This window comes from Podarcis melisellensis (assembly GCF_964234715.1).
Source record: "Podarcis melisellensis genome assembly, chromosome: 1".
NCBI classification, from domain to species: Eukaryota; Metazoa; Chordata; class Lepidosauria; order Squamata; family Lacertidae; genus Podarcis; species Podarcis melisellensis.
The window spans coordinates 131,296,254-131,322,106 of record NC_138528.1 but is presented as its reverse complement, the minus strand read 5'-3'; the positions used below and the strand labels follow the sequence as shown (position 1 = coordinate 131,322,106).

The window sequence follows — 25,853 nt, the reverse complement described above, 5'->3', positions numbered from 1 at the left end:
TTTATGGTGGTAAGAGCTCCTTCGGACGGTGGTGGACTCTCCTTCCTTGGAGGTTTTTAAGCAGAGGTTGGATGGCTGTCTATCTTGGATGCTTTCGTTAAAATTCCTGCATTGCAGGGGATTGGACTAAATGGCCCTTGGGGTCCCTTCCAAGATTTTATGAGGTGACATCCATTTGGAGTCAGAAGATTATGTTTTCTTGGTTTGGGGTTTTTTCTTTTTCTTTTTGTTCCACCACCAATAATCCCTGAAAGATTACATAACATCATCATCTGACCAAGGGTAATTTCTTTGATGTAGGCCTTATCTACATTGAAGCTATTTGAGTGTGTTTATAATTTTTTTGAATTGGATTACTGTAGTTTGCTAAACCAAAGCTGGTCAGCACTATTTCAAAATCATGCAAGTTTTACACCAAGGAAAAAATAGTTTTCTGCAATAAAACCCCTTTAGGTACGTCTGTAATGCTGTCACCATCCTCTTTAAGTAGCACCCAGTTGCCAGTGATCACTCTGAAGGACAAAAAGTTGCCAAAGCAACAACAAGGGAACCAAATGGCAGCAAGCAGGGGCAAGAAAAGAACCCAACATCCCTTCCCGTATTTTTTTTAACAAGGCCCCCCCCCCCCCGCCCTGCAAATCTGAATGTAGTCCTTTAAACCTGAAAGTTGAACATAGAGAGTGTTTGGCACAGATCTAACTAATAGTCTGTGCATTAAATAGTTGGCATTGCCATCTTCATATACATTTCAGTCTCTTATTTTATCTCCTCATTTTGAAGCAACAGCATATGTCATTTTCCTTGGAAAGTGTTTGGTGCTGAAGTTGTCAAGTGTACTTTCCACATAAACGTCTATAATAATCTATTATCTTTCAGGGGGTTTTGCTATTTTAATTCTGTGGCAATTTCAGCCAAGCTTCTCCAGCAAAGACTGAATGTGAACAAAATACTTATAGTGGATTGGGTGAGTGAAACAGCACTTTTTTTTTTAACACCCCACCCCCTTTCTAATACAGGTACAAAATGCAAGAACTCTGTCAGCAAAAGTGCAGTCATTAGATCTCAATAAAATGTGGGTTCGAATCCTCGATTTTCTCCTTTGTTGACAGGAGAGCAAGGCCAACCAAACGTGCATTCCAAGCTGAAGAGCACTTTGGTCTCAGTCAGCACAGGGCTTAATGTCTGGGGCATTTCCAAAATGCTAATAATTATGGGGACGCCCCCTTCTTTCCAAAGCATTCTAAGCTTTGGAGGCAAGTTGGGTATCCAGCCCCACCAGGGATCATCTACCTGAAAGTCTGCTCTGTATTTTGCTTTTCCTGTGGAGATATTCAGTTTGTTACAAGCAGGACTGGACCAAAAATTTCAGTACAGCACCCTAAAAGGCAGTCTGTTACCCTAGGGAAACCAGGGCAAAAGAAAGCATTCACAGATCACATGTTTGGAGGACTTACACTAAGACGTCATTTGAACCTATTCTGCTCTTTAAAGGCAGGGTGAGGAGTGGTGTGTGGCCTTCAGAGGCTGCTGAACTACAGCTCTGATCATTCTAGACCATTCTAGGCCATGCTGGTTGGGGCTGACAGGAGTTGGAGTCCAAATACACCTGAAGGGTGTCATGTTAGCTACCCATGTCTTAAGGGCACTACCGTGAAAAGTGGTAGGCAGGCCTGCTTGCCACTGCATCCACATCTGCACAGGAAAGTTGGAGAGAGAGGAGCCCTTTCAGCCAGTAAAGAATTGTGCACGTTTTACCCAGATCTTCACACCAAACTAATCCCCTCGGTTTCTGCCTAGTTGTTACATCCTAAGGAACACCAGTGGCATATGATTGATGTTTGAGGGAGGGAGATTGCAGTGGATGAGTTGAACTTCTCTTTGTTACATAGAAGGGGAGAGTGCACAGACTTGCCATTCCTCAAACCATCAGCAGCGATTGTATTGGCTTTGCTACTAGTTTTGCTGCCCCAGGAAGTGCTGCTGCAGCAATTTCTGTGGCACTTCATATTTGTTCTCTATCGAGGACATTTGCAGCATGGCAGTTTGGACCTTCCTGTCTATCTGTTATAAGGCACTTAGATTCTATCAGGCAGCATGTTCAGTTGTAAATTAATATGAGGGCCAGGTATGGCCCTGTTCCCATCCTGCCTGCCGCACCACCACTAAACAAGACAGCAGTCAAAGCACAGGGGGCAGGGCAGTGAAGGGCCATGTTAGCACAGCACATCCAGCATCCCAGTTCAGGTGTTCCCTGGATTTCCCTTTTTCAGTCATCTTCTCTCAGAGATGCAGACCCTGTTACTTGTCTGAAGGGTGTAGCATGGCCATACTTTGGCCTGGCCCCACATTTGTGTGTAGGCTTTACATCCTTTATCACTGGAAGAATCAGTTCTTACTAGTTTTGATGATGTTACTATACATGGTTTAAATTATGTCAGGGCAGTTCTCTATGTTCAGAAACGCTTACTTGCCAGTCCACTTTTGCATCTTCTGTTTATAGGACTGAAAGTGAGTCCCTACGCAGTATGCATCTCATGTGACAACCAAGCACAATGCAACAAGCATTGCCACAATCATTTCATCATACATTAGTGTTACTAAAATCGGTGGTATGAAATTGTGCCTCACTGAGCCTCCCCCCTGCAGGTCTTTGGTAGCATGAACATGAAAAAGTTGCATTACAGTTAGTGTTAATGTAGACAGCCTATCATGTTATAAACCTTCTCATATGATATAATCTTTATCCCTGAAGGATGTACACCATGGAAATGGCACTCAGCAGGCTTTCTACAATGATCCTAATGTTCTTTATATTTCACTACATCGCTATGATGATGGAAACTTCTTCCCAGGCAGTGGAGCTCCTGATGAGGTAATAATAATATTGATATGTGTTCTTACAGCATTTGTTATAATAATGATATTGCAATCTTAGAGGTCACTCAAGCAACAATAGATTAGGACTTTCACTACAATTCGTATGGGTGGGGGTGTGGCAAATATGAATGTGTTGATGCCCTATTCAGGCATGTTGTTTGCTTGTAAAGGCACACCAAACATCACGTCTATGCATGCTGCTGTCCTTGAGGCGGGGGGCAAAGCCTTCTACTTGTGAAGGCTCCCATTGTGATATAGAATCCCTCAGGACTGTGTTTCTGAATAATGCAGGCAGCTTCCATGAGTAGAGGAGGCTCCCTGCTTTGAACTCAAGGAGAGTGGCAGTCAGCTGTAGTGATCAGATCAGTCAAGGACGGCGGCAGTCAGTCTTGGTGAAATGAGCATGTGAGCCTTGTGCGCTCGTCTCCCTACTTGCACCCAGCCTTTACACACAAGCAGCACTCTCAGCTTCTTGTCTTCAGTCTTTGCAAATATCTTTCAGTCTCCCTCCCCACCTCCTACCCCAGCCTCTAGTCCAGGCTTCCTCAACCTCCACCTTCCAGATGTTTTGAGACTACAATTCCCAGTATCCCTGACCACGGGTCCTGCTAGCTAGGAATCGTGGGAGTTGTAGGCCAAAACCATCTGGAGTGCCGAGGTTGAGGAAGCCTGCTCTAGTCACTACAACAGCTAGAGACAAGTATTGCTAATATAGGTAGGCAGACAAGAGTCACTTTTTTGAACTTGTTGGCATTCCTAAAAATAATAGTTGGCATTTAGTATCAATATTTATTTAGCTTTGATTTGTCAGAAGGCCTTGCTTTTTTCTACCAGTAGAGGACACCCATCACCTGAGTTCTTAGACCTGGAAAAGGACAATTCTTACAACACATAGGATTTATACATTGTTTCTAATGAAAGTGAATTATGAACAATTTCACAATCCACTCTCTACAAGGTTTTGTTATTTGTACTTACAGGAGGGAACAGCCTTTCTTGCCCTGTCCTGTCTTTGGCCATTTGCTGATAAAAGCAGTGAATGGAGCTAGTAGTGATGGTTATGAAAAGCATGGAGTTCTTTCATAGTTATACACTTCTGAAATTGGGAAGATCTATTACTCATTTCATTATTTAAGAAGTGGAAGTAAGAGGTTGCCCTGTAATATCCTAGTGGTCAAATAAATTATGTAGTAGCAGAATAGCAATGAAAAAACATGAAAAAGCGGCCCTGTGGAAGGCAATGTACCAAATAGGCACACAGAAAAATTAGATCTTAGCGACCCTTTGTGATAAAAGGCAGGCCTTGACCTGGATGCACCCATAGACAGAGCACATCATGCCAAGGTCATAGGAACTCAGGCAACTGGGATGGGGGGGCAGAAAACCCCCCTGCTCCAAGGCCCAGCTCTCTCACGTTCACTTAAAAACGACAGCTCTTAGGATACAGTCTTTATATTTTTAGCTGGAGACCAGGAGGCATGGTTTCCTCTGATATATGCTCCTTTTTATGTGCTATTTTGTTGATTTTAAGAGAGTATTTTGTTGTTGCAAATAATCTCAGCCAGTGGCTTCTGGCCCAAAGCAGCAGTGATGATCCTGAGCTCACTGAATCCAGTAAGGAAAATGTGTGCACTTGGATATTAGAACTCCAGGAAACATTTTTGGAAAAGAAGCTGATTCTGCATTTACAGTATTTGCAGCAGTTAAGAAGCTACTTCAGTGTACCAAATCCAGAGTCCCCAGCAATTCTGTGTGAACGGCTTTAAAATATGACTGGAACTTTAAACAATTTGGTGGTGTTTTGTTTTTTTTAAATGTAATAACTATTTTAAAGTTACGAGCATGAGCATATGTTTTTCTTTTAGATGCTAACTAAGGATTAAGGCTGTTTCTGCCTTTCATCCCACTCATTGATCTGATGGCGCAGGAAGCAGTGGATTTTTAAGCAAAATAGAATACCTTCTCAAAAACAACTGTTATGTTACCACACTTTGAATTTTAGGAGCAACATAAAATTATTGGAGATACTGCTGAGGTGATATGGGCAGCCCCCCATGCATGACAATATTTGCCAAAGGTGTAACCTGCTGCTTTATTTTCCTCTCCACCCCTTTCTTAGGTTGGCATAGGACCAGGTGCCGGTTTCAATGTTAACATGGCATTTACTGGTGGTCTTGATCCACCCATGGGAGATACAGAATACTTGACGGCTTTCAGGTAATCCTCTCTGCTTTTCCTGCCTATATTTCTCCCTAAATGGGCCCTTTGAGTTGTTGCATGTGTGTTTGTGTACACACACACAAACCTCTCTCTCTGTTGAGTACCTTGTTAAAGCTGACTGCAAGTGGCAAGGTGCTGATGCAATGTGGAAAGACTGGCACATGGACACTGTTCACCAGCACAATATTGATAACCCTCATGCATACATTCATGTTATAATAATGAATAGGATTCTCTCTCAAACATGAAACACAGTGAAATTGCCATTGTGCATAACTTTGGATAGAAAAGCCATTTTGTACAAATTCCCATTTTATGACACAATTTCCCAAAGTTGTTGTGACCCAGTTCAGATGATCAGTCAAGCCTTCATAAGCCATGCTTTATGAAACAACCTCAGGTCATTGGCCATTCCAGGCTAGGTGCTGCATGTTGTCTGCTTTAATAGTGCTAATAATAAAAATTGATTTCAGTTGATCTGGATTTACAAGCAAAGCAAATTTCTACCTTATTGTTAGAAGAACAGGAGACAGAGGGTGGTATTCCATGCTAGTCCTCCTCATATGAGACCCATTGAAGTTAATGGGCATGATTAACTTAGGTTCATTAATTTCAGTGGGTCTCCTCTGAGAAGGACTTAATTAAACACAACCAAGAGTAGTAACCAAGAAGGTAGGGAAGCAGAATAGAAAGAATGTCTCTTGCCAGCACAGAACTAATTGCATTTTCATCCATATTTAAGTAATTTGTTAATACCTATCTAAATTTGGTTCCACAATGCATATGTATTCTTTACTTGTTATTTATTTCCATCACCTCTGATGGGCCACTTTGGTCTTATTCTGCTGTTTCAGTAAATTTAATTAAGTAGAGCATTGCTTGATCAAAGAGTTTATAACCAGATTGGAAGAAGATATTGATGGAATCACAGTTCTCGGTATCAAAATTCTACGTATATGCTTTCAAATCTCGTCAAAGGAAATCATAATACACAGCACAGTCTGGAATACATAATTCTTTTACTGAAGTTTTAACTAAGGTCTCTAAAGTAAGAGCTTTCCAAGTATCCATAAGCTAAGTAGCTTGCACTATTCAGGTGTTTTTTGTTTTTAAAATGGAGGGTCATAATGTATAGGTTCACTTGAGATACATGGAATTTTGCTGTACATCTGTGCTCTGTACATCATTTAAGTGCTACTCCAGTTTACCTAGATGTGAGCACATCATGCTAAATGGGCAAAGATTGCAGTTAAGCTCATCCTCCTGTGTACTATTGTGCTACATAGTGAACTTATTGCCTGATATGGGGAGAGTTTTAGGATAGTACTTTCCATGATGTATAGGTATAGATAATACCAGAGGAGTGAATACATTCCCTACCTCTGATTTATAGCATCATATGAGCATTGCAGATCTATGCTTCCCCGTCAGATGGCTGTGGTTGTCATGCTCATCTCGAGTCACATATGTTAAATGAAGAAGTGTGCAACACTAAATCAAGGTACTGCCATTACTTTCCCTTCAGCAACAAACAGTTGTAAAGACCAGTGGTCGAGTACATGTCTTCACAGCAAACTGTTATGGATCACTTACACAGTGAGTTTTGTTTAGATTATTGTCACTTGGAAAAAATATATTTTAAGCTAGCAATATCCCTCTGTACACAGGGACACATTATTAAAAGATTGCATTTTTATTCTGCATTTTCTCCAAGGATCTCCAGACAAGAGATATGAACTTGCATCTCCCCAGTCCTTGCTTGGCTTTCTAACCAGCTTTAAGCCTCTTTCCATTTGATGGGGCACTTATTTGGAAAACAAAGTGAAAAGGGGCATGTCCTGCACATTTCTAGATCATGCTCTGTTGTCTTCTAATTAAGCACTTTTTATTTACTGATGCCTGTAGTTGTTTTGCAGTTTGCATGAGATGCAAGCTTTTACAAGAAGTAAAACTTTTTTGATAAAAATTGTGGCATTTACCAGTAGGTAGACTTGCCAACTTTTATCGTTCCCAGGTTTTGTTTTACAGTCGTACCTTGGATCCCAAACGCCTTGTGAATTGAATGTTCTGGCTCCCGTACGCTGCAAACCTGGAAGTGAATGTTCCGGTTTGTGAACGTTCTTTGGAACCCGAATGTCTGACGTGACTTATGCAGCTTCTGATTGGCGGCAGGAGCTTCCTGCAGTCAATTGGAAGCTTCACTTTGGTTTTGGAAGTCAAATGGACTTCCGGAACGGATTCCGTTCGACATCCGAGGTACCACTGTATTTTGCTAAAACTGATATGAAAAGCTTTACAATTATTTTGAATAACTCTCATCTGTTCCCTTTCTTTTATGGTGATCCCCCACAAAGCATTACTGTGGGGTACTCAAGCCTGCTATACCTAAAAGCTTAGTTCCTGCTTACTGCAAAGCACCACAGAATACAAGCAGTACAGAGGAAGTTGTCTTCTACTGGGTCAGGCCATTGGGTCATCTGGTTCAGCTTTGAGTTTTGAGTTCTGTCCCAGCCCTACCTGAAGATGGTGTGGGTTGAGCCTGGGACCTTCTACATGCAAACCAGGTGCTCTGTCTCTGAGCTGAGGCCTTTCTTTAAGAGCTTGATCAATTGCACTAATAGTTCCAGTCTGTTCCTGAGACCAGATTTTATTGTCCACAACAGGCGACCACTGTCTTCTCAAAAATGTTCAGTACAGAAGTCTGTGATGCTCGTGTATTGAATGATACTGCCACTGGTCCTTGCCACAAAAGAACCCAACGCATTGCCAGTATCCTTTGGGCAATCTCCACCTTTTATGGTCTCTTTGAATACCTCTAGAGCTTCACCTTACCCTGGTTAAGGAATGAGTTATTCGTAAAAGCCTTCCTGTGGATTTTACTATTGGTGAAGGTGAAGAACTTAAGTACCTTCTTGGATAGAGGTGTTGCTGTTGAAGGGCAGACACTGTTGCCCTGTGACTGGCCATCCACTTCAGCTGGAAAAACCAGGACAGCTCTGAGTTTGGACCAGGGCACGTGCTGGATGCAACTAGCTACTGGTCTCTCAGCTAGATGTGTCCAATGGTTTCAAAATATTTGGATCTTGTGCCATAATGAATACAGATAACTAGGTGTCAGCATTGCTATATAAAGCATAAGTATGGAAACACTGCATTCCCATCCAGTTCCCAGCTTCTCCTCCTCACTTTGCTACAGCTTCCACTTCAGGTGATGAATAGGGAGTGCGCCCACTCACTGCTGCCCCCTGAACCACCTGGATTGAGCTTCTTTTGAAAAGTGGATTTACATAGACGTTTTAAAATACATTTTTTCTCCTGGGCTTGTAGCTTCTGCTCCTGCTGCTTTGTGGCAGACAGAACTTGCCACTGCATCTCTCTCTCTTCCCAACTGAAAGAGCAGCTGGGTTAAGGCAAGTGTTGATGCCCCAGATGACAGTGGTACTGGAACGGAGGTGGATGGGGGTGAAGGAGGTGAGAGGTGACAGATATGTAAAATGGGAGAGGGGGTAAAGATCTAAGAGGTATTTGTATGCTAGAGTGCTCCCCACTTCCATGTGATGATAACAATACAGCTTTTGTTCTCCCTGCTGCTCTTTACTGTTGCCAGGGCCTCTCACATTTCCAATTCTACTGCAATTCTAAGTATTTGAATGCAAATATTCCCTGAGAAGAGGACCAGCTTCAGTCCTCTTAAATGGGCCGTAGGCAAACCAGAGTGAACGGTTGCCTTCTTATCTGTGTTGCCTAGCCTTGACTCTTGCACCACGGCATGAAGCCAGCCTTGAAGAAGGCCACACAGTCTGGGCACCCACTGCCCAGCCTGGAATGTCAGCCAGGTGGGCCAGATCACCACTGGCCAAGCTGTCATCCCCCACTCCCTGTGGGGCACAAACCTGTGCCTGCTTGTAAAACGTAGGATTGCACACCACATCCATAGAAAACAATTCCAGCAGTCCATGCCTATGTGCACACACCTTCAGCCTGGAAGTTATGTTGGAAACCTGTTTAATCTTGTGCCAAGTCCCTCTGCCCCATGATAATAGATTGTCAAGTGGCCTTTGAGGTTCATAACCAGCTGCTTTGAAAAACCTTTTCCTGATTCACTTATATTCATTTTAATGTAGAAGGGTTCTTTGAAGTTTACAATTCATAGTCCCCAGAGAGGCAGAAAAGTGAAGGGAATGGGCTGTATCCCCCCCAAATCTTATGAGGCAATGCATGCCTTAAAGGCAGCACCTTGTTACTCTGGCCCATTGAATGCCACGTTGCATTTCCAAGGGATCAAACCAAAAGTTGAAGAAAAGATAAGAAAATTAGCCCTAATGAAATCCAGAAGCTCCAGGCAGTTTCACTATGAACTTAGAAACTCAGAATGCAGAACTGAGCTGTAATTCAAACCAGTCGAAATGCAAAATTCAGATGCTTTGAAGTCTTCAGATGAATCAGCGGAGATCCTTTTGAGCTGGGCAAAGATACACATGCCTTCTCTTTAACTCCTAGTATACTTTGTTCATGAAAAGGTAGCTGCCGTCTGTGAAAAATATAAGAAAGAAAATATTCTCTTCAGCTGCAGAATGTCAGTGGAATTACTATATATTCTAATGAAACCAGACACTGTTATGAAACTAGAGGCCTTTGGCTGAAATATTAATGGGTGAGTTGGTGTCAGTGTGAGAATTTCACTCTCTACCACTTTACCCATTGTTTCTGGGCAGCAAGATGGTCTCCTTTTTACAGGCCCCTGGGACAGGCGAATTGCCTTCTTCACCCACTAGAATGTAATCCAGAATCATGTATTCAATAACACAGTGTTGCAGCTAGTCCATCAAGTTAATTTGCTTTTCTTGACTATTTTTGAATATTCCTGTCCCAGTTTTTAAATATGACTTTGAGTGCAAGCCAAAACAGTACAAATCAAATCATGTATAACTTGGTTTGCCATAAAATTATCATGTTTGTTATATAAAAAGTACAACTTATTCAAAGAATAGTTGCAAATTGAATTTACTTCTTTAAATAAAAAAAACATGTTAGAGATAAAGCTATTAGCTGCTAAAATGTAAGGAACCCAGCATCTACTCACATTTGCCAGTTTATGAGGAACAGTCAAAAACAATAAAACTTAAGAATTCATCAACATTGGAGACACTCCTTCAGTTATACTGGGGCGAGGCTGTTTAGGGCTTTAAAGGTCAGCACCAACACTTTGAATTGTGCTCTGAAACGTACTGGGAGCCTATGTAGGTCTTTCAAGACCAGTGTTATGTAGTCTTGGCGGCCGCTCCCAGTCACCAGTCTAGCTGCTGCATTCTGGATTAGTTGTAGTTTCCAGGTCACCTTCAAAGGTAGTCCCACATAGAGCTCATTGCAGTAGTCCAAGCGGGAGATAACTAGAGCATGCACCACTCTGGCGAGACAGTCTGCAGGCAGGTAGGCTCTCAGCCTGTGTACCAGATGGAGCTGGTAGACAGCTGCCCTGGACACAAAATTGACCTGCGCCTCCATGGACAGCTGTGAGCCCAAAATGACTCTCAGGCTGCACAGCTGCTCCTTCAGGGGTACAGTTACCCCATTTAGGACCAGGGAGTCCTCTACACCCGCCCACCCCGTTCTCCAAGAACAGTACTTCTGTCTTGTCAGGATTCAGCCTCAATTCGTTAACCACCATCCGTCCTCCAACCACTTAATCATTGATGTCTCTAAATGGTGTACATAGAATTTGAAACTATAAAAATAAATCCTATAAAAATTAAACACCATAAAAATTCATCATAAAGCTGGACACTGCAGGAATGCTAGCATTTATCTCAATATAGGGCAAGTGCCTAATATCTGCATTTTCTGGGGGGAAATTGACATTTTTGTTCTGACAGCCTGAATAAATGGGTCTTCACCACAATAATCTACTTTGTATGGTTTTAGTTTTGTTTTAAATACATTTGCTGTTTTTGTGTTTTTAAATGTTCTTAATTTTCTTTAGTGTACATCACCTTGAGATGGTTGTTTAGAAGGCTATTACTAAGTCAGTGATGTTGATAATAATCCTCCACCATAGGCAAACTATCCTTGTTCAAGAACAGCTGTAGTTAGGGCACCAGCTGTAGCTGGTCCAAGGCACTCCAGCTGCTGAGCCTCAAGTGACAAAGATGGATTCAGGAGCACTCCCAACAAGGAACCTGTCATTTCAGAGGGAGAGTAGTCCAATCAGGAATAGGCAAATGACTGTTCTCGATACAGGAACCCCTCATCCACACTGCGTCTGTCTTCCTAGAGTTCAAGCTCAGTTTATTAGCCCCCATCAATTCCATAACTGTATCCAGAAATGTTCTAGCATACTAATGATAAAGTAAAAGGTAAAGGGACCCCTGACCATTAGGTCCAGTCGTGACCGACTCTCATCTCGCTTTATTGGCCGAGGGAGCCGGCATACAGCTTCTGGGTCATGTGGCCAGCATGACTAAGCCACTTTTGGCGAACCAGAGCAGCGCACAGAAACACTGTTTACCTTCCTGCTGGAGCGGTACCTATTTATTGCGGAGATCTGTGCGAAGCCTGGAGAGCGAGAGGGGTCGGTGCACACTGACCCCTCTCGCTCTCCAGGTTTCAGCGAAAGCCTGCATTCACCCCATAGGACGCACACACATTTCCCCTTCATTTTTGGAGGGGGAAAAGTGTGTCCTATGGGGTGAAAAATACAGTATTTGAAGCTGCAGATTCTTTGTAACGTTTGTTATTTGATACAACAGTGCTTTTCTTAAAGTGTATCACAATTTGAGATGCTTGTCCTTCAGTCCATTCAGATTTGTGTGAATGAAACATGCATTAATTATCCCCCCCTTTATGTTACTATATCAAGATTGAAATCACAGAGATTTAACCATGCAGTTAAGTTCTTAAAACCCACAAAATCAATGGGACTCAGGCACTCACCTGGTGATTTGGATTACCATCATTGGCCACAACCTGAAGAAATGTGATGGAACTATATCATTTTCTTTGCAACTGCTCACAAATCTGAAGAACAAGCTACCTTTTACACTGTGGCCCAAACAACTCAAGAAATGCCCTTGTACACTGTCTGGTTCCCTTTCTAGTCCTTTCTTCCATATTTTGTTCTATATTTTGTGCTAAAAAGCACCCTTGAACAAGATTCTGTCTCATTGTAGCTGTCCATTCAAGAGCAAGGCATAGTAATGTGCTTTCTATTGTTCCTTTTTTGTTACAGAACAGTAGTAATGCCTATTGCTAATGAGTTTGCTCCAGATGTTGTGCTGGTATCATCTGGTTTTGATGCAGTGGAAGGTCATCCTGCACCACTTGGAGGATATAATCTCTCAGCAAAATGTAAGTCCCCACAGGCTTATATTTCAGTGATCTCATTTTCTTTGCAAATTTACCCTGTTATCTATTTGAGTTGTCTGTTTAATAATAACTCACTGTACCTAGGCTCTTCCTACACTTGTTAGTTTGGGGAGGGGTTTTTTATAGGCACTGTAATATAATTCTTTCCAATCACAAACAATGCAAAAACACACTTCCCTGTTATACATAGAATTCAGATTCCTTCTTCTATTTATCTAAACGTTATTATCCCACCTCATCAATAGCTGTCAGTAGTTTACAAATGCAATATAAAATAAAGACTTCAAAATAGCATAATTAAAAACAGTAAAATGAAATTAGCAACAAAATGCAGTAAAAACAGCATTAAACCCAAAGACCTATCTAAAAAGGTAGATAGATATGGAGTCAGTGCCTTTTTCTAGACCAGGCATAGGCAAACTCCAGCCCTCCAGATGTTTGGGACTACAATGCCCATCATCCCTGACCACTGGTCCTGTTAGCTAGGGATGGTGGAAATTGTAGTCCCAAACATCCGGAGGGCCAGAGTTTGCCTATGCCTGTTACAGACCAAAAGGTGCCAGAATGTATCTCTCTCAGAAAACCCACCCCAGAGCCCAAAGAGGATATATTTTTGGGTGGCGGTTTCTCCTCACAAGCCAGAGGCAACTTCTGTCAGGCTTCACTTGTGGGGCTACCTCAGCCACCTACGCATGGAGGGTGGGGGAGGGACTTCCTCTTCCTCCCAGGAGAAAGTGATGGCTTGCCTGCCTGTGAGGCAGAGCAGCATGGGGGCTTCTTCAGCTGAGGTGTGGCTTTTCTGCGTGTCAGTTTGCAGAAGAGCCTCAGCAAAGCCGTCCTGCACCTCCATCCTGCCTGCCCCTCTCTGGAGCTCCTAGAGGATATCACCTTCAGGAGCCGGAAGTGCCAGCGGGGTTTTGCTGAGGCTGGTCAGGTCTCTCTTCTCTCCCCCCCACCCCACCCCCTAGCTGAGAGGTGCCAGATGCAGTTCCGGTGAGTTCCAGTGGGGGGAAAGCCCTGCTTGTGGTGAATGTGCAAACCATAAGGGCTGAGTGTGCAAACCATAAGTTCTTTGGAGGTGTAAAAAGTTTTGGTTGAATCACAAAACACGTTAACAAATAATGAGTTGCAGCCAACAAAGGGATCTCTGGTGGGGAACACTCCTTCTGGGTGGTTTGTCCTACTTTGGTCCTCACCCTGCACTCCGCTCTCATCTGTGGCTCCTAGAAGCTATCAGCTTGTGACGGTGGCCGTAGCCCAGGTAATGGCTTTGACTGGTTGACTAAACCAGGTGAAGAGTAGCCAGTGGGTCTTAAACCCACGGTGAGTTAGGGACCTGTCTTGTGAGGAAGACGTCTGGAGTAAACCCGGGAAAAAAATCTGTACCTTGTGGGATATCTTCAGGAGAAGAAAAGGCTAAGGAGTAAACCCTACACAGTTCTGGAGTGGAGTCCCTAGAATGTTTGGATGGCATCTTGTATGTCTCCTTCTGGCAACTCCGGTAGCCAAGCTGGTGCCAAGTATTTTGCTTTGCGTTGCAACACATCCGTGAGACTGGGACGGGAGGTCTTGGACACGCTGCCCAAGCTTGCACCCTGGAGAGGTCCCTTTGGTTTTGCAAATGCAGCAAACCAACAAAGTTGCCCCATTCCCTCCCTCCCCCCCCCCCATCTGGTTTGACAGTTTCCCCCAACCCTCTGGAACAAATTTAGAGTGGGGGTGGGGAAAGCATGGGGGGCCGTGTTCCATTGCATAAGTCCTTGTGTACACATGACAACTTAGTTGAATGCAATGCAATGTGATTAAATAAGTTTGGTTCTACCAAATACCTTTATAAGTAATTTTATTCATTTTTATAATATTTCCAACTTTATAGAATAAATTAAATCTGTTAATTGTTGCCCTTTCTTGCATTTCTTGCATCTCAGGCTTTGGGTACCTGACAAAACAGCTCATGGGTCTTGCTGGAGGACGAATCATTTTAGCTCTTGAAGGAGGCCATGACCTAACAGCCATTTGTGATGCGTCTGAAGCGTGCGTTTCTGCTTTGCTAGGAATTGAGGTATAAAAAATACCAAAGCAAAGTTGTTATTTATTTTTTATTTATTTTTACACACATACTGTGATATACCATCAGTGATTATATTATAATCTCAGTTTGAAACCTATCAGTTTTGTATTGTTATGTATTGGGCAATATTTTCTGTATAAGAACAATAATCAATCATGCTAAAATCCTCAAGTCACTCACGCTACACTTGTCCTATTAAAATCTTGATAGTGAGAGGTCTGGAAAATCTAGTTGATTTTGGCAATCGAGAAATACATTTAGACACTGGAGTTGCCCAGAAATTTTCCTGTTCTTTTACTGGCCCCTTTTTACTATTTCCTGCTGCATGGGCGTAGCCAGGATTTTTGTTGGGGTGGGGCGGCTGAGCTTTTTTTTTAGGGGAACCACAAAAGGTATTCAGCTTTTTTTAACAAATGAAAGTTCAGATAGCATAGCTTCTGCCGGGAGGGGTGGGAGAGGCTTCTGCTGGGAGGGCAGAACCTCAAATAATTAAGTACTTTCAATGCTTTTCCATAATGTTTGTGGATCTAGGGGGGCAGCTGCCCTCCTGCCCCTCCTCGGCTACACCCATGTCCGGCTCCAGTTCTTTGCTCTTTTCCCTATTGGAGTGTACAGCAGCTATATGAGAGAAGCTCAAGGGATACCCTCAGAAACCCCAAGTAAACAACCTATTTGGGAATAACTGTGGAAGAATGACTTTGTATTTATCTTACAGATGATTATGTCAACCATGATCAGCTCCAGAGTTAGTTATTGGTATGAGCTTTCGTGTGCATGCACACTTCTTCAGATACACGAAAGCTCATATCAATAACAAACTTTGTTGGTCGCTAAGGTGCTACTGGAAGGAATTTTTTTATTTTGTTTTGACTATGGCAGACCAACATGGCTACCTACCTGTAACTAGATTTATGGCTAAAGTGTGGTTTTGAGATGGGGACTTCACATGCTTGATAGCCAAGCTACAACAAATGTTTTCAGTAGAAGTTTCTATTAGGAAACAAATGGTGTGTTTTTTTAACCAAGCCCAAGAAGTTTATTGATGCCTCTATTGAGGAAGCATGTTTTCAAGAAATGTCTTTTGATGGTTCTCATTTGTGGATGTGCGTAAGGTGTGTGTTGCTTATTTTGAGTGAATCCCACAAGCCCAATGCCTACTAAGGAGCCCAATAGGAATAGACATATAAGGATCAGTGACCTCAAGCACCAGTTCAGTGATAGTCTGTGCACCTGTACAATACAAATCTCCCCTAAGGACCACATTATACCACAACAGGAGCAAGCCATCCATTGTGAGGGCCACACATATTTCAGCAACTCTTTACTTCCTGTTGGGCCTCAAAGCACCTGATCCACATTTGGTATTATCACAGCTGAGGCTACCATTCAAAATGCTAGTGCGGTTTTAGAGTTGTTCAACTGTTTCTGTAATCAATGTAATAGACTTCACAATTGCAGAGACTTCCTGGTGAGCTGCCATAGCTTTGCTTTCTCCAGGACAAGGGCAACAAATGCTATATATCTCCTGCCATCCTAATACTCCCAGTCCCTCTTCAGGCTTATCAGCTACTCTGGGCCCCAATAGAGCTGCTCTCCTTTTTCACACTTGGTTTTGTGTGGCCCTAGGCAGTAAACTAGGACTTAATACAAAATCTAGAAAGCGAATCAGTAACCCATTCCATTCCACAGGCAGGCAAACCCTTAATGCCCCCCACTCCGCCTTCATAATTTCTTCTTACACACAAAAGGGTATTTTGTTTCTGTTTTAAGGTAAGAATTTAGATCAGCAGGAGTCAATATTTGAATTTTAGAAGCCTTAAAATGTGCTGAAGAGTCAGAGTGTCATACTTAAAGTTCTTAAATCTTTCACCTTTGTCCCTAGAGTATGCCATTTTCGAATATGGTCAGGTTCATTCATTTGTGATAGAAGACTGTCAAAATAAGGTCCCGATTGGAAAATTTCAAAGAATATTAACACATTGGAAGTGCCAAGTGAAAGCTGCTTCACGTTGCCAAATATAAATGAGAAGCCACCACTCCTAGATTGCTGAAGGTGGCCACAGAACTGCATTTAAAAACAAACAAACAAACAAACAGATAATTAGAACATTTTTTATTTCAGAGTTCTTTTCTGTAAAGGGTTAGAGGCAACAGCATTTTTTGAGGGAATGGAAAAGAAGCAGCACTTATAGATTATAGTGAGGCAGCAAAGGGCAGGGCACTGCCACTCTCGAAAGTTGTGTCCTGCTTTCAGAAAGAAACTAGGAATGGAAGAGCCGCATTTTATCCTTGTAGGAAGTGGTAGGACAGGCTTGTAGGAAGTGGTGAGTAGTCAGTAGTGTTAACAGCCAGACAGTAAGCATGACTTGGTTATGTAGAATTCTATAACAACTGTTGAAATAATACTTATTTTTAAAATTCAATTAATCTAAAGTGCACGTTTTTAATCATTTCAGCTTGATCCTATTCCTGAAAAGGTATTACAGCAGAGAGCAAATGCTAATGCAGTACATTCCATTGAGAAGGTCATTGAAATACACAGTGAGTACCTGGGAGCAGTCCTTGCTATTCCACAGTTAAGCAGAGTTCCTGATTTCATCAGTTTAAAATGAAGCTTTAACTCACATAATAAAAAACCACAACTTCAACTTGCATGCAGACTGCTTTACACTAAGAAAATCTATGGAGATGTAAAATAATTCTGAAAGAAATTATATTAAATGTTTCATCATATAAAATCAGAAGGGTTATTCCACAAGCACCCAAAAGCAAAGAGTAAACCATTAGAACTAACAAAATCAATTAAAAACATAATATACACAAGTAAGAATCAAAATGCATAATGTAATAGAAAAGCCCCAAAGTTTCAATACTAAAAAATGCAAATAGCACAAATACCTGGAGAATGAAACTGTAATGAGGCAAATAAATTGTCATGAGTTCAGTATCTGATCTTGGAAAAAGGAAACATGGTGGGAAAATGAGGTGGAGAATGCAGATTATTTGGAATTTGTCTCATAAATCACTTCTTTTGGAATGGGCTAACGGGTTACTTGCCAGCCACTTCACTTTATGTTTCTTATGCATATGGTTGCATGGTTAAAGTGCATCTTGCGCATGCTGCCTCACGGCCATATTGATTATAATATTTGATAGATAGATGGTGAGCTTTTAATTGTATTTTGTATGGATGGATGTGTTTTGTTTTGTAAATTGTGATCTACGATAAGATCACTTGTGATTAGGAGTGGGATATAAGTTGTATAAATAAATATATTAAAACTTTAATTTTTAAGCCTATTGAATTTTTTTTGCCTTTGACCAACTTTCAGCATGTGGGCAGGACAATCACCTGAGATCATGATGCCAGATGATGGGCAGGTGTGTTGTCTGGCCCACCTGTCCAAGTCCTCTTGCAGCACTTCCCAAGCACCTGGCAGCCAGCTTGCTGAGCGCCTGGGAACCCCAGCACAAGAGACGGTTCAGCAAAACACCAAGCGCAGGGCTGACAAAGCTGCTTTCCGCAGGCCAGCTGTGTGCTTGAGTTCTCCCAAGGGAAGCTGTAGCCAATGCTACAGGGTTGAACTCACTTCCCAAGTGGTGATGGGCAGGGATTTCAGTCATTCCTTTCTGCAAAACAATTCTGCAAGGGAAGCTCAGTGGTGCAGCTGATCCAGCCATGTCTGTCCCTGCCCCACATGTCCTGCCTGGATGTCACATATCAGGTTGAATGTGGGACAGGTGGGTGAAGTCTAAGGAAAACAGTCTCACAGCATGGGTGTAGCCAGAATTTTTGTTAGGGGGGGCAGGCTTTTGTTAGGGGGGCATAACCTCAGATTTGTATTGCTTTGTATTGATTTAGGGGGGCAGCTCCCCTCCCTGCCCGCTCCCCTTGGCTACACCCATGTTTCACAGGCCAAATCAGGACCCTTGGCATGCCAAATCTGGCCTGCAGGCCAGAGGTTCCCCACTCTACTCCAGGCCCAGCATCCTATTGTTTCCCTGTGTGAGACACTTTGGGTAGGACCTGTTAAACCTGTTCTTTGTAAAATGCTATGTACATGGATGGTGCTATGTCAGTAGTAGTGATAATGGTTGGGATTTTCCTGTAGCTGTACTAAAAGCAGTGGGCAGTAGTGGATTGCCTTATGGCATATCATTTTTTATTTCCTCTAGGTAAGTACTGGCACTCACTCCAGCGCTATTCCTCAACAGTCAGCTATTCTTTGATAGACGCACAGAAGTGTGAGAACGAAGAAGCAGAAACTGTAACAGCTATGGCATCATTATCAGTGGGGGTCAAACCACCACATGACAAAAAGTGAGCTTCACTTCTTTCCATCTGCTTATATCTAAAACAGTGGTATTTTAGGCAAAAAGTGGGAAATTAGGCATCTGCAGGTGAAGCACATTGGGCTTCAGCATAGTGTCCTGATTTGAAGAAAAACAAAAAAGGGTTGTATTCAGCAAGGAGAAAAATAAAATTCAGTGCAATACTTTGAAAAGACTTGTTTGCTGGTAAGATGTATTAGCTTCAAGCTGCAGCAGGATTGATTTATGTTTAATACTAGAAGTACATCAATTGATCATTGCCTGTATAACTCCATGAGTGCGCATCACCACAACTCGGAAGTGGTCAGAAAATGGGGCAGGATTATGCATGCTCACCGACATGCGTGGGGGTCAGGAACACAACGGTTCTGAATAACTGAACAGTGGAACCAATTGCTTACCATAATATGAAATATTCCTCTATAGATTCTAAAGCTGCTCTCAGGTCTCCCATCAAGTGGGTCTAGAAAATTGCATTTATCCGGGAAGTCCTTTCTAATATTAAAGTACTTTTATTTTGTGGCCTTCAAAATTTGAAGAACCACCATGCATTTTTCAAGGCTGAGTGCTTTGTAGCTTAATAATGTTGAATGGAGGTGGAAACTAAACATCACCCTGATTCTTTATTAAAGTTGGGAAGCCAGATTTATCTCCAGAAGTTCCCAACTGATTATTATGAATATAACAGAGTAATCCAAATGGGATGGGGAGGGTTTGAAGGAAGGTGGATCTGCCCAATCCAAAGCTGTTCTAGACTCAGTCATGGCGAAAGTAAGGGCAACATTTTCCTCTTCATTTTGGTTAGGTTTTTTGGCTAACTGCGGGTTGGTTTTTTGAAATTGTCCTTCTCATTAAGACCGCTGAGAAGGAAAATTGCTCTGCCAGGAAAGCTTACAATCTGCTCCAGAATGCCTCCTTTTTGCCCTTTGTTGTTGAATGATTAGTGGCAGAGAAGGAGCAAGCAGTGGACATTTTCATGTCAAGAACTCCTGCTCTACTCATGAATATCCTCCTCTACCTACAGAGACACAGCGTGATGGCCTAAAGAAACCCTGATGGCAGTGCCACATTTACATGCAGACCGAGGGGGCTGCAGCCCAGGGCCTCATAATCTAGGGGGCCTTGTCCTCTTTCCAGTTGTTGTTTTATAAAAAAAAGCAGGCAGATTTTACTAACTAGGCCCTGATGCTTATTAACATTAAATGCATGACGTATGAGTCTATGACTCCTTAACACAGGTGGATAGATGCTGTTTAGTAAAGTTCATGGAGGCTAAAGCTACTCAGAATCAAATTACAAAGTCAGCTATGAAGTATTGCAAGTGTTCAGATCACTGTCTATCGTTATAGTGTGAAAACACAAGAGTCTTTTATATCGTTGTGCATCACAACAATATTTAAATTTGACTTCTTGTGAAAGTAATGAGTAAGCGATATGAAAGTGATACAGATGTAACTGTGATTCCCCGATGAATGTTCTGTGTGAATTTCTTCATTCATTCCCTACTTTTGTAAGCTTATTAAAAGTTATAAATTTATAAACTATCATTTTATCAGGGCTAAAATTTCAGTAATACTCTACTTTCATTGAGTAGATAAAGAAGAGAATGAGGTTTTGTTTCTCATGGTCACATGCTATTAAGTTTGGCCTCCCCAAGTCCTGCCTAGGTCTTTAAGCTGAAGGAGGTAAATCTGCAAACAATATATCCAGTCACAAGGAGCCTTGTGGAGACTTGCTTGCTCTGTACCTCCATCTGCTTCCTTCTTTTTGACTCCTCTCAATGCATTTGTTTCCAGGCCAGACGAGGAGCCCATGGAAGAGGACCCTCCCCTGTAGCAGGCATCTTTGAGGCTGGAGTTCTCCTGTTTGTTCGTCTTGTCTTGAAGCTCTGCCAAGAAGCTTTCTCTTGTTACTCCTGCATCCTGTCATGGTTTTCTTCCAGACTACAGAAAGGCAGCCATGCGTAAAAGAAAGCTAAATCTCTCTGTATCTGTACAGAATATGCTTGTGGAAAAGAAAAAGTGCAGGTGAAGAGCAGAAATATTAAAGACATATGCGCTGAGCGTTCTTCCTCTTTTCCTAAATGGAAGTTTGAGAGGCAAGAAGCCAGTGAAGTATTTGGCAAAGTTGCCAACTTTTTAAAAAGAAAGAAATCAAAGATTAAACACAGATATGACAACTTTCATTTAAAACTGGTGCTTAAAAGTTTGATTATCCTCCGTTCAGACCACTCAGACCATATTGTAGTTTTGTGTTTTATGTTTTATTTTTGTGGCTCTTGCCTACCTGTGATCCAGACACTCTCTTCAAAACCCAAACAATATGAGAAGTCTTTTTTTTCCTTTATATGAAGGGTGAAAAGAGAACTAAGCTTTTTTATACCTAATATACATGCAGACAGACTATATATGTGTGGCGAGGAAGAACGTAAACCAAGGAAGAAAGCCCAGAAAGGGGATTGGCTTTAGCATCTCCAAAGCCATCTGAAGAGTTTGTGCCTTTAAAAAAAAAGATTGGATTGATTTTGGGCAGCTGGTTTTTTCTGACGTTTTGATGAACAATGCCTTAAAGAAAAGAACTCTGCAGTAATTCTTCTGGAAGGGCGGGCAGCTGAGAACTGCAATCAGCAAGAAAGGCTCTAGGATTTCTGCTGGCAAGTAATGGCCGGAGCTTCTCCCAAACAGTTGACAAGTTTGGATTTTGTTTTGTTTTCTTTTATTGCTGTTTAAAATGAAAATTAAGGTAGTTGCCATTAATGTGGCAAATACTGTTGGGTTTCTAAAATTCAACGATTGATTAAAAAATCCCAACATCTTCTCCTACACATTATGTATAACCATTTTAACTATCAATTTGGTTGTAAAAGCATGCGTCAGATACAACTGCAAATTTTAAAAAATTGGAATGCTTTTTATTAAAAGCAACTAGCATGATATACTGCTTAATATTTTAGGTATAATTATATAAATGTATATGTATAATGTATATTCCAAATGTATTCCAAGCTTAGAAACGCGACTCTTACAAATTATTGATAAAATATTTATAATGCATTTATACAAAATATATAAATAAATGCAGATTACAATGGTAGCCATTGGAAGTTCCCTTGCAAAAGATTTATTTGTGAATTGGAGTGTAAGGGTTTTTAGAAAAGGGATCTTGTTTGAAACTTGACCATTTTCAAACTGTAGTTTGGAATGCTTTCAGAATGCCAACATTTTAGCCGCTAGGCAACTACCCTAACATCACTATTTTAATTTAAGATTTTTAATTTTGATCTTCTTTTAACAAAATGAGTTTTTTAGTAAATATGTATTTGCTGTTGCTTTATTTTATATTGGTTTTTACAAAATCCTTAAAACAGCCTTATTGCATTAATTTTCATTTTATTTTCCATTGGACAGCTGTGTTTCTAAACAGTAACCATTTTCTTGACCTGTGTCACTTTCCACACTGGAGTTTTATTTGTGTTTGGCCTTTCGTACCATCAAGAGTTTTCATGGTCATGTGGGACAGTTGCAAATTGTTAGGCTTTGTTTTTAGAAAGCCCTTTTCACAAAAGGAAGGATTCCAAGGTATTTTTTATATCAGGAAACTGATTGTATATTTTATCAGTTCTGCAGTCATAGTTGCTATGCTACATTTAAAAAAATAAGGAGCTTTCTTAACCTTAAAAATATATTAATATTACAAAGAGCGATGTATCCTATATCCTCAGTATAGAGTGTGACAAGGATTATTAAAGGCATTAATAAATTTAGTGACCATGTTGGAGGTCTGCCAAACTCTCATGCAGTTAATGCTAACACATACACACAGAACTTTTCTTAAACCACTCTGGTCCTCTAACAGACTATTTCACAGTGAATCGTAATATTAATATCTTCTTTTTGGCTGGGAGACTGCTAATCTTGGTCACTATTTCCTATCCCCCCAGTTGCCTTTTGAGGTGAGGGGAGTTGACCCTCAGAATAAGTAACTAAACTTTTAGTGGTGAAATTAGATATCTGGAGGAGACTGAATTCATGTGTTCTTTTTCAAGCAGTGTAGGATATTACATGCCCCTCATCTGAATAACCAGTGGTATTTTCCTTTTTTAATATTTTTGTTATGATAACTGACAGGGTCACTTTGTAGTAACTTATTTTCTGGTTCTGAAAAGTTGTTTTTGTTTTTCTTCATTCCATTAAAATCAGAATTGTGAGAATTTAATTACAAATCCGACTGAGTGCTGGAGAGAGTTTGAGGTTTTTATTTAATGCTTGATATGCAATTTTTAAGACACACTACAATATTTGAGTTATTGCTAACCCAAATACATGCAAATTGATGAATACTTTTTGGCATTAGAACTGCCAAGAGCATACTCTAAGAGTAAAGTTTGACAGTAAAGATAAAATGTATATTTTATAAAATGACTACCTTGCTGCTGTGATCTTTAAAGATTTTTGCTGTGGAATCATCTGATTTCATATTTTGTTAGTTTAGCCCTTTATGACTGTTGATAAAAGTGATGCATCCACAATTACTTCAGTCTATAATACATTTTATTTTCAACACCACTTTACATGTTTTCAAAATACTTACTGTATTTACGCAAGTCTAATGCATCATGAAATTTAATGCGCACCTCAAAACCTTGGAACCAAAAAAGTATTTGCTGGTGACTGTAAATGCAGCATCAAATCTAAAACGCGCCCTAATTTTCGCAATGTAATTTGGCCAAAAAAGGTGCACATTACATTTGAGTAAATACGGTACTTTTTCATTGCAAGAAATTGCTGGTACACACAACTCAACGGTGTTGACACGTTGGCCTGGAGTATTTGGTAACTGCTTTCAATGTTGTTGATTTTAGGACTCTTACTTTGTTTCTTACAAACAAGCGTTGCTACATCATTGCCTTTCTAAAGTCACAAACAACTTTGTTATACGTCAGTCTGTTCCATAATCCAGAATTCTGAGATCTTTTTAAAATTGCTGTTGCCTAACCTTGCTCCAATAGCACAAGGCAAACATGAGCATCATGGCTGTTGGGAAGGTACCACCGTAGCCTTGTTTCCCCCACTTAACATGGACCTACTTGTGAGCTCTATGGCTAAACTAAGAATCCAAGCTGATTTGGGCAACATACCTATGCTTCCCACATTTTTATAGACTATGAATATATGAGGTACCTGAGTTCCACCAGCAAGATACTCGAGGTTTTTGCTAACTCAGCTTCCAAGGTATTGGGTGGCTTATTACAACTCTTCTCTTGTAGCAATTTAGAAACAAAGGAACATCTTGAAGCTGTATTACCCAGAAGGAAGATCCAGGTGGTAGTACAAAGTACTAATAGTTGAGTATTTGGGGTTTATTTTACTTTCAGTACACAAACATTCCTTTTTATTAGTCATGTACTCATTCCATTCTTCCTTTTGTAAACCTTTGGGCCCACATTTTATGGGCATTGATATATATATATAAATATATATATATATATACATAAAAATATATATATGAATATATTTTTTTAAGTTTCCTACACCTTGAGGTTGCATGGTCTGTTAGGTTGGCATGTCTTTATATTGTATACAGATTTTGCACGCCACACGTGGCAGCTTTGGAAAGAGAAACCCCCTCTAATGGCATTAGCAACAGATAAACTGTTGGGGTGTTTTCTGTCATGCAAATTAAAGTGAGGAGCATGAGGGGGGGGGGAGTTTGTCTTACTGAACTTATTAAGGACCTGTGCTTTTTATTGTAAAATTTAAAAAATACAAAGGACTACTTAAACATTTGTCATTTTAAGAGAAAAAAATATCTAGCACTTGTGACAAACCAATAATAGAGTTTATTGTATTTATGTGGAAATAATGTTCTAGGGGAAACTGTACAGAACACACAAGTAACTGCCTGTGTCATTTTTCTTTAAGGGGGGAGGAGTTTTTTGTTTTTGTTTTTCATTTAGGCAGGAAAGGGATAAGGCAGGCAAACATATGCCAACTTCTTTTTATATTAATGCTCAGATAAAAATGTCAAGAACTTTTAAGAGTTAACTCTTCAGCACAGCTGTGTTAACATTTTTATTTTGAAAGATGTATCAATAGATTTCACTTTTAAGCAGTGATGTGCAAACACTGTGGTTTCAAACAAACTTTATATCAGCAGGAAATGAAGTTTCTTCATAGTGATAGTTGAGCTTCACCGTGTATTTGATATTGATGAAAAATCCTATTGATAGAAAGAAAAAAGAGGAAAAACAAAGAATCTAACACTTCTGGTGCTCTACATTGGAGATGCTATGTATGTGGGATGGAAATCTATTCACCCAAGAGCTTATTACAAATATGTAGTACCAAAAGTTGTAACTCTTATTATATTCTGCTTTATACCTATACATGCTCAGTATGTTGTCACCATTGGTAGCAGCTACCAGTTTATTCTGTAATTTAGACACAGTTTCACTCTTAACTGTATGAACCCTTTAAGTGATGGTAGCATATTCTTTGTACTTCGATTTTCTTACCACCTTTTTCCTTTACTTGGTGGGGTTGAAGGTTTTGGGTTATTTTTCCTAGCTCTATATATCTCTCTCTCATTCCTGTTTTTGTTGTTTTGTTTCACTTGTTTTTTACTGGCCAATGGTGTCTTTCTCTGACAATACCAACTTCACTTTCAACTTTAATAGAAGTCCAGTATTTTGTACCACATTATGACAACTTGTTATTCTTGTGGTGTAAATAAAAAGATAAAGTGAATTATAGTACCATCTCTGTTGCAGTTGCTGATCTTCATATCTCTTGTCTTCCGTTGTTTGACTCATTCTTGTACTCCTACACTAGCGTTGCCGCCTCCTGACTATGACTTGGAGATCTGGCATATGTTGCCTTCAGAGCTCTGGAGCAGAAAAGCTTCTGCAGATACGTCTCTCTAAAGAAGCAAGCATATCTCAAGGCTTTGTTCTAGTGAGGGGAAGACTTGTTTCTGGATTGCACAATTTCAA

General features: G+C 40.8%; 1 protein-coding gene across 6 annotated transcripts in view; it reads left to right on the top strand.

The window, feature by feature from the left end:
- Positions 1-25,613, top strand: part of HDAC4 (histone deacetylase 4) — a 114,227-nt gene extending 88,614 nt beyond the window's left edge. For all 6 annotated transcript variants that reach the window (XM_081908961.1, XM_081908963.1, XM_081908964.1 and 3 more), the window contains 8 exons: positions 877-964; positions 2,753-2,872; positions 4,997-5,094; positions 12,323-12,441; positions 14,388-14,521; positions 16,987-17,071; positions 18,707-18,851; positions 20,659-25,613. In XM_081908961.1, the coding sequence (XP_081765087.1) occupies positions 877-964; positions 2,753-2,872; positions 4,997-5,094; positions 12,323-12,441; positions 14,388-14,521; positions 16,987-17,071; positions 18,707-18,851; positions 20,659-20,698 (829 nt within the window). In that variant the 3' untranslated portion in view covers positions 20,699-25,613. The remainder of the gene's footprint in view (positions 1-876; positions 965-2,752; positions 2,873-4,996; positions 5,095-12,322; positions 12,442-14,387; positions 14,522-16,986; positions 17,072-18,706; positions 18,852-20,658) is intronic.
- Positions 25,614-25,853: the final 240 nt, after the last annotated feature.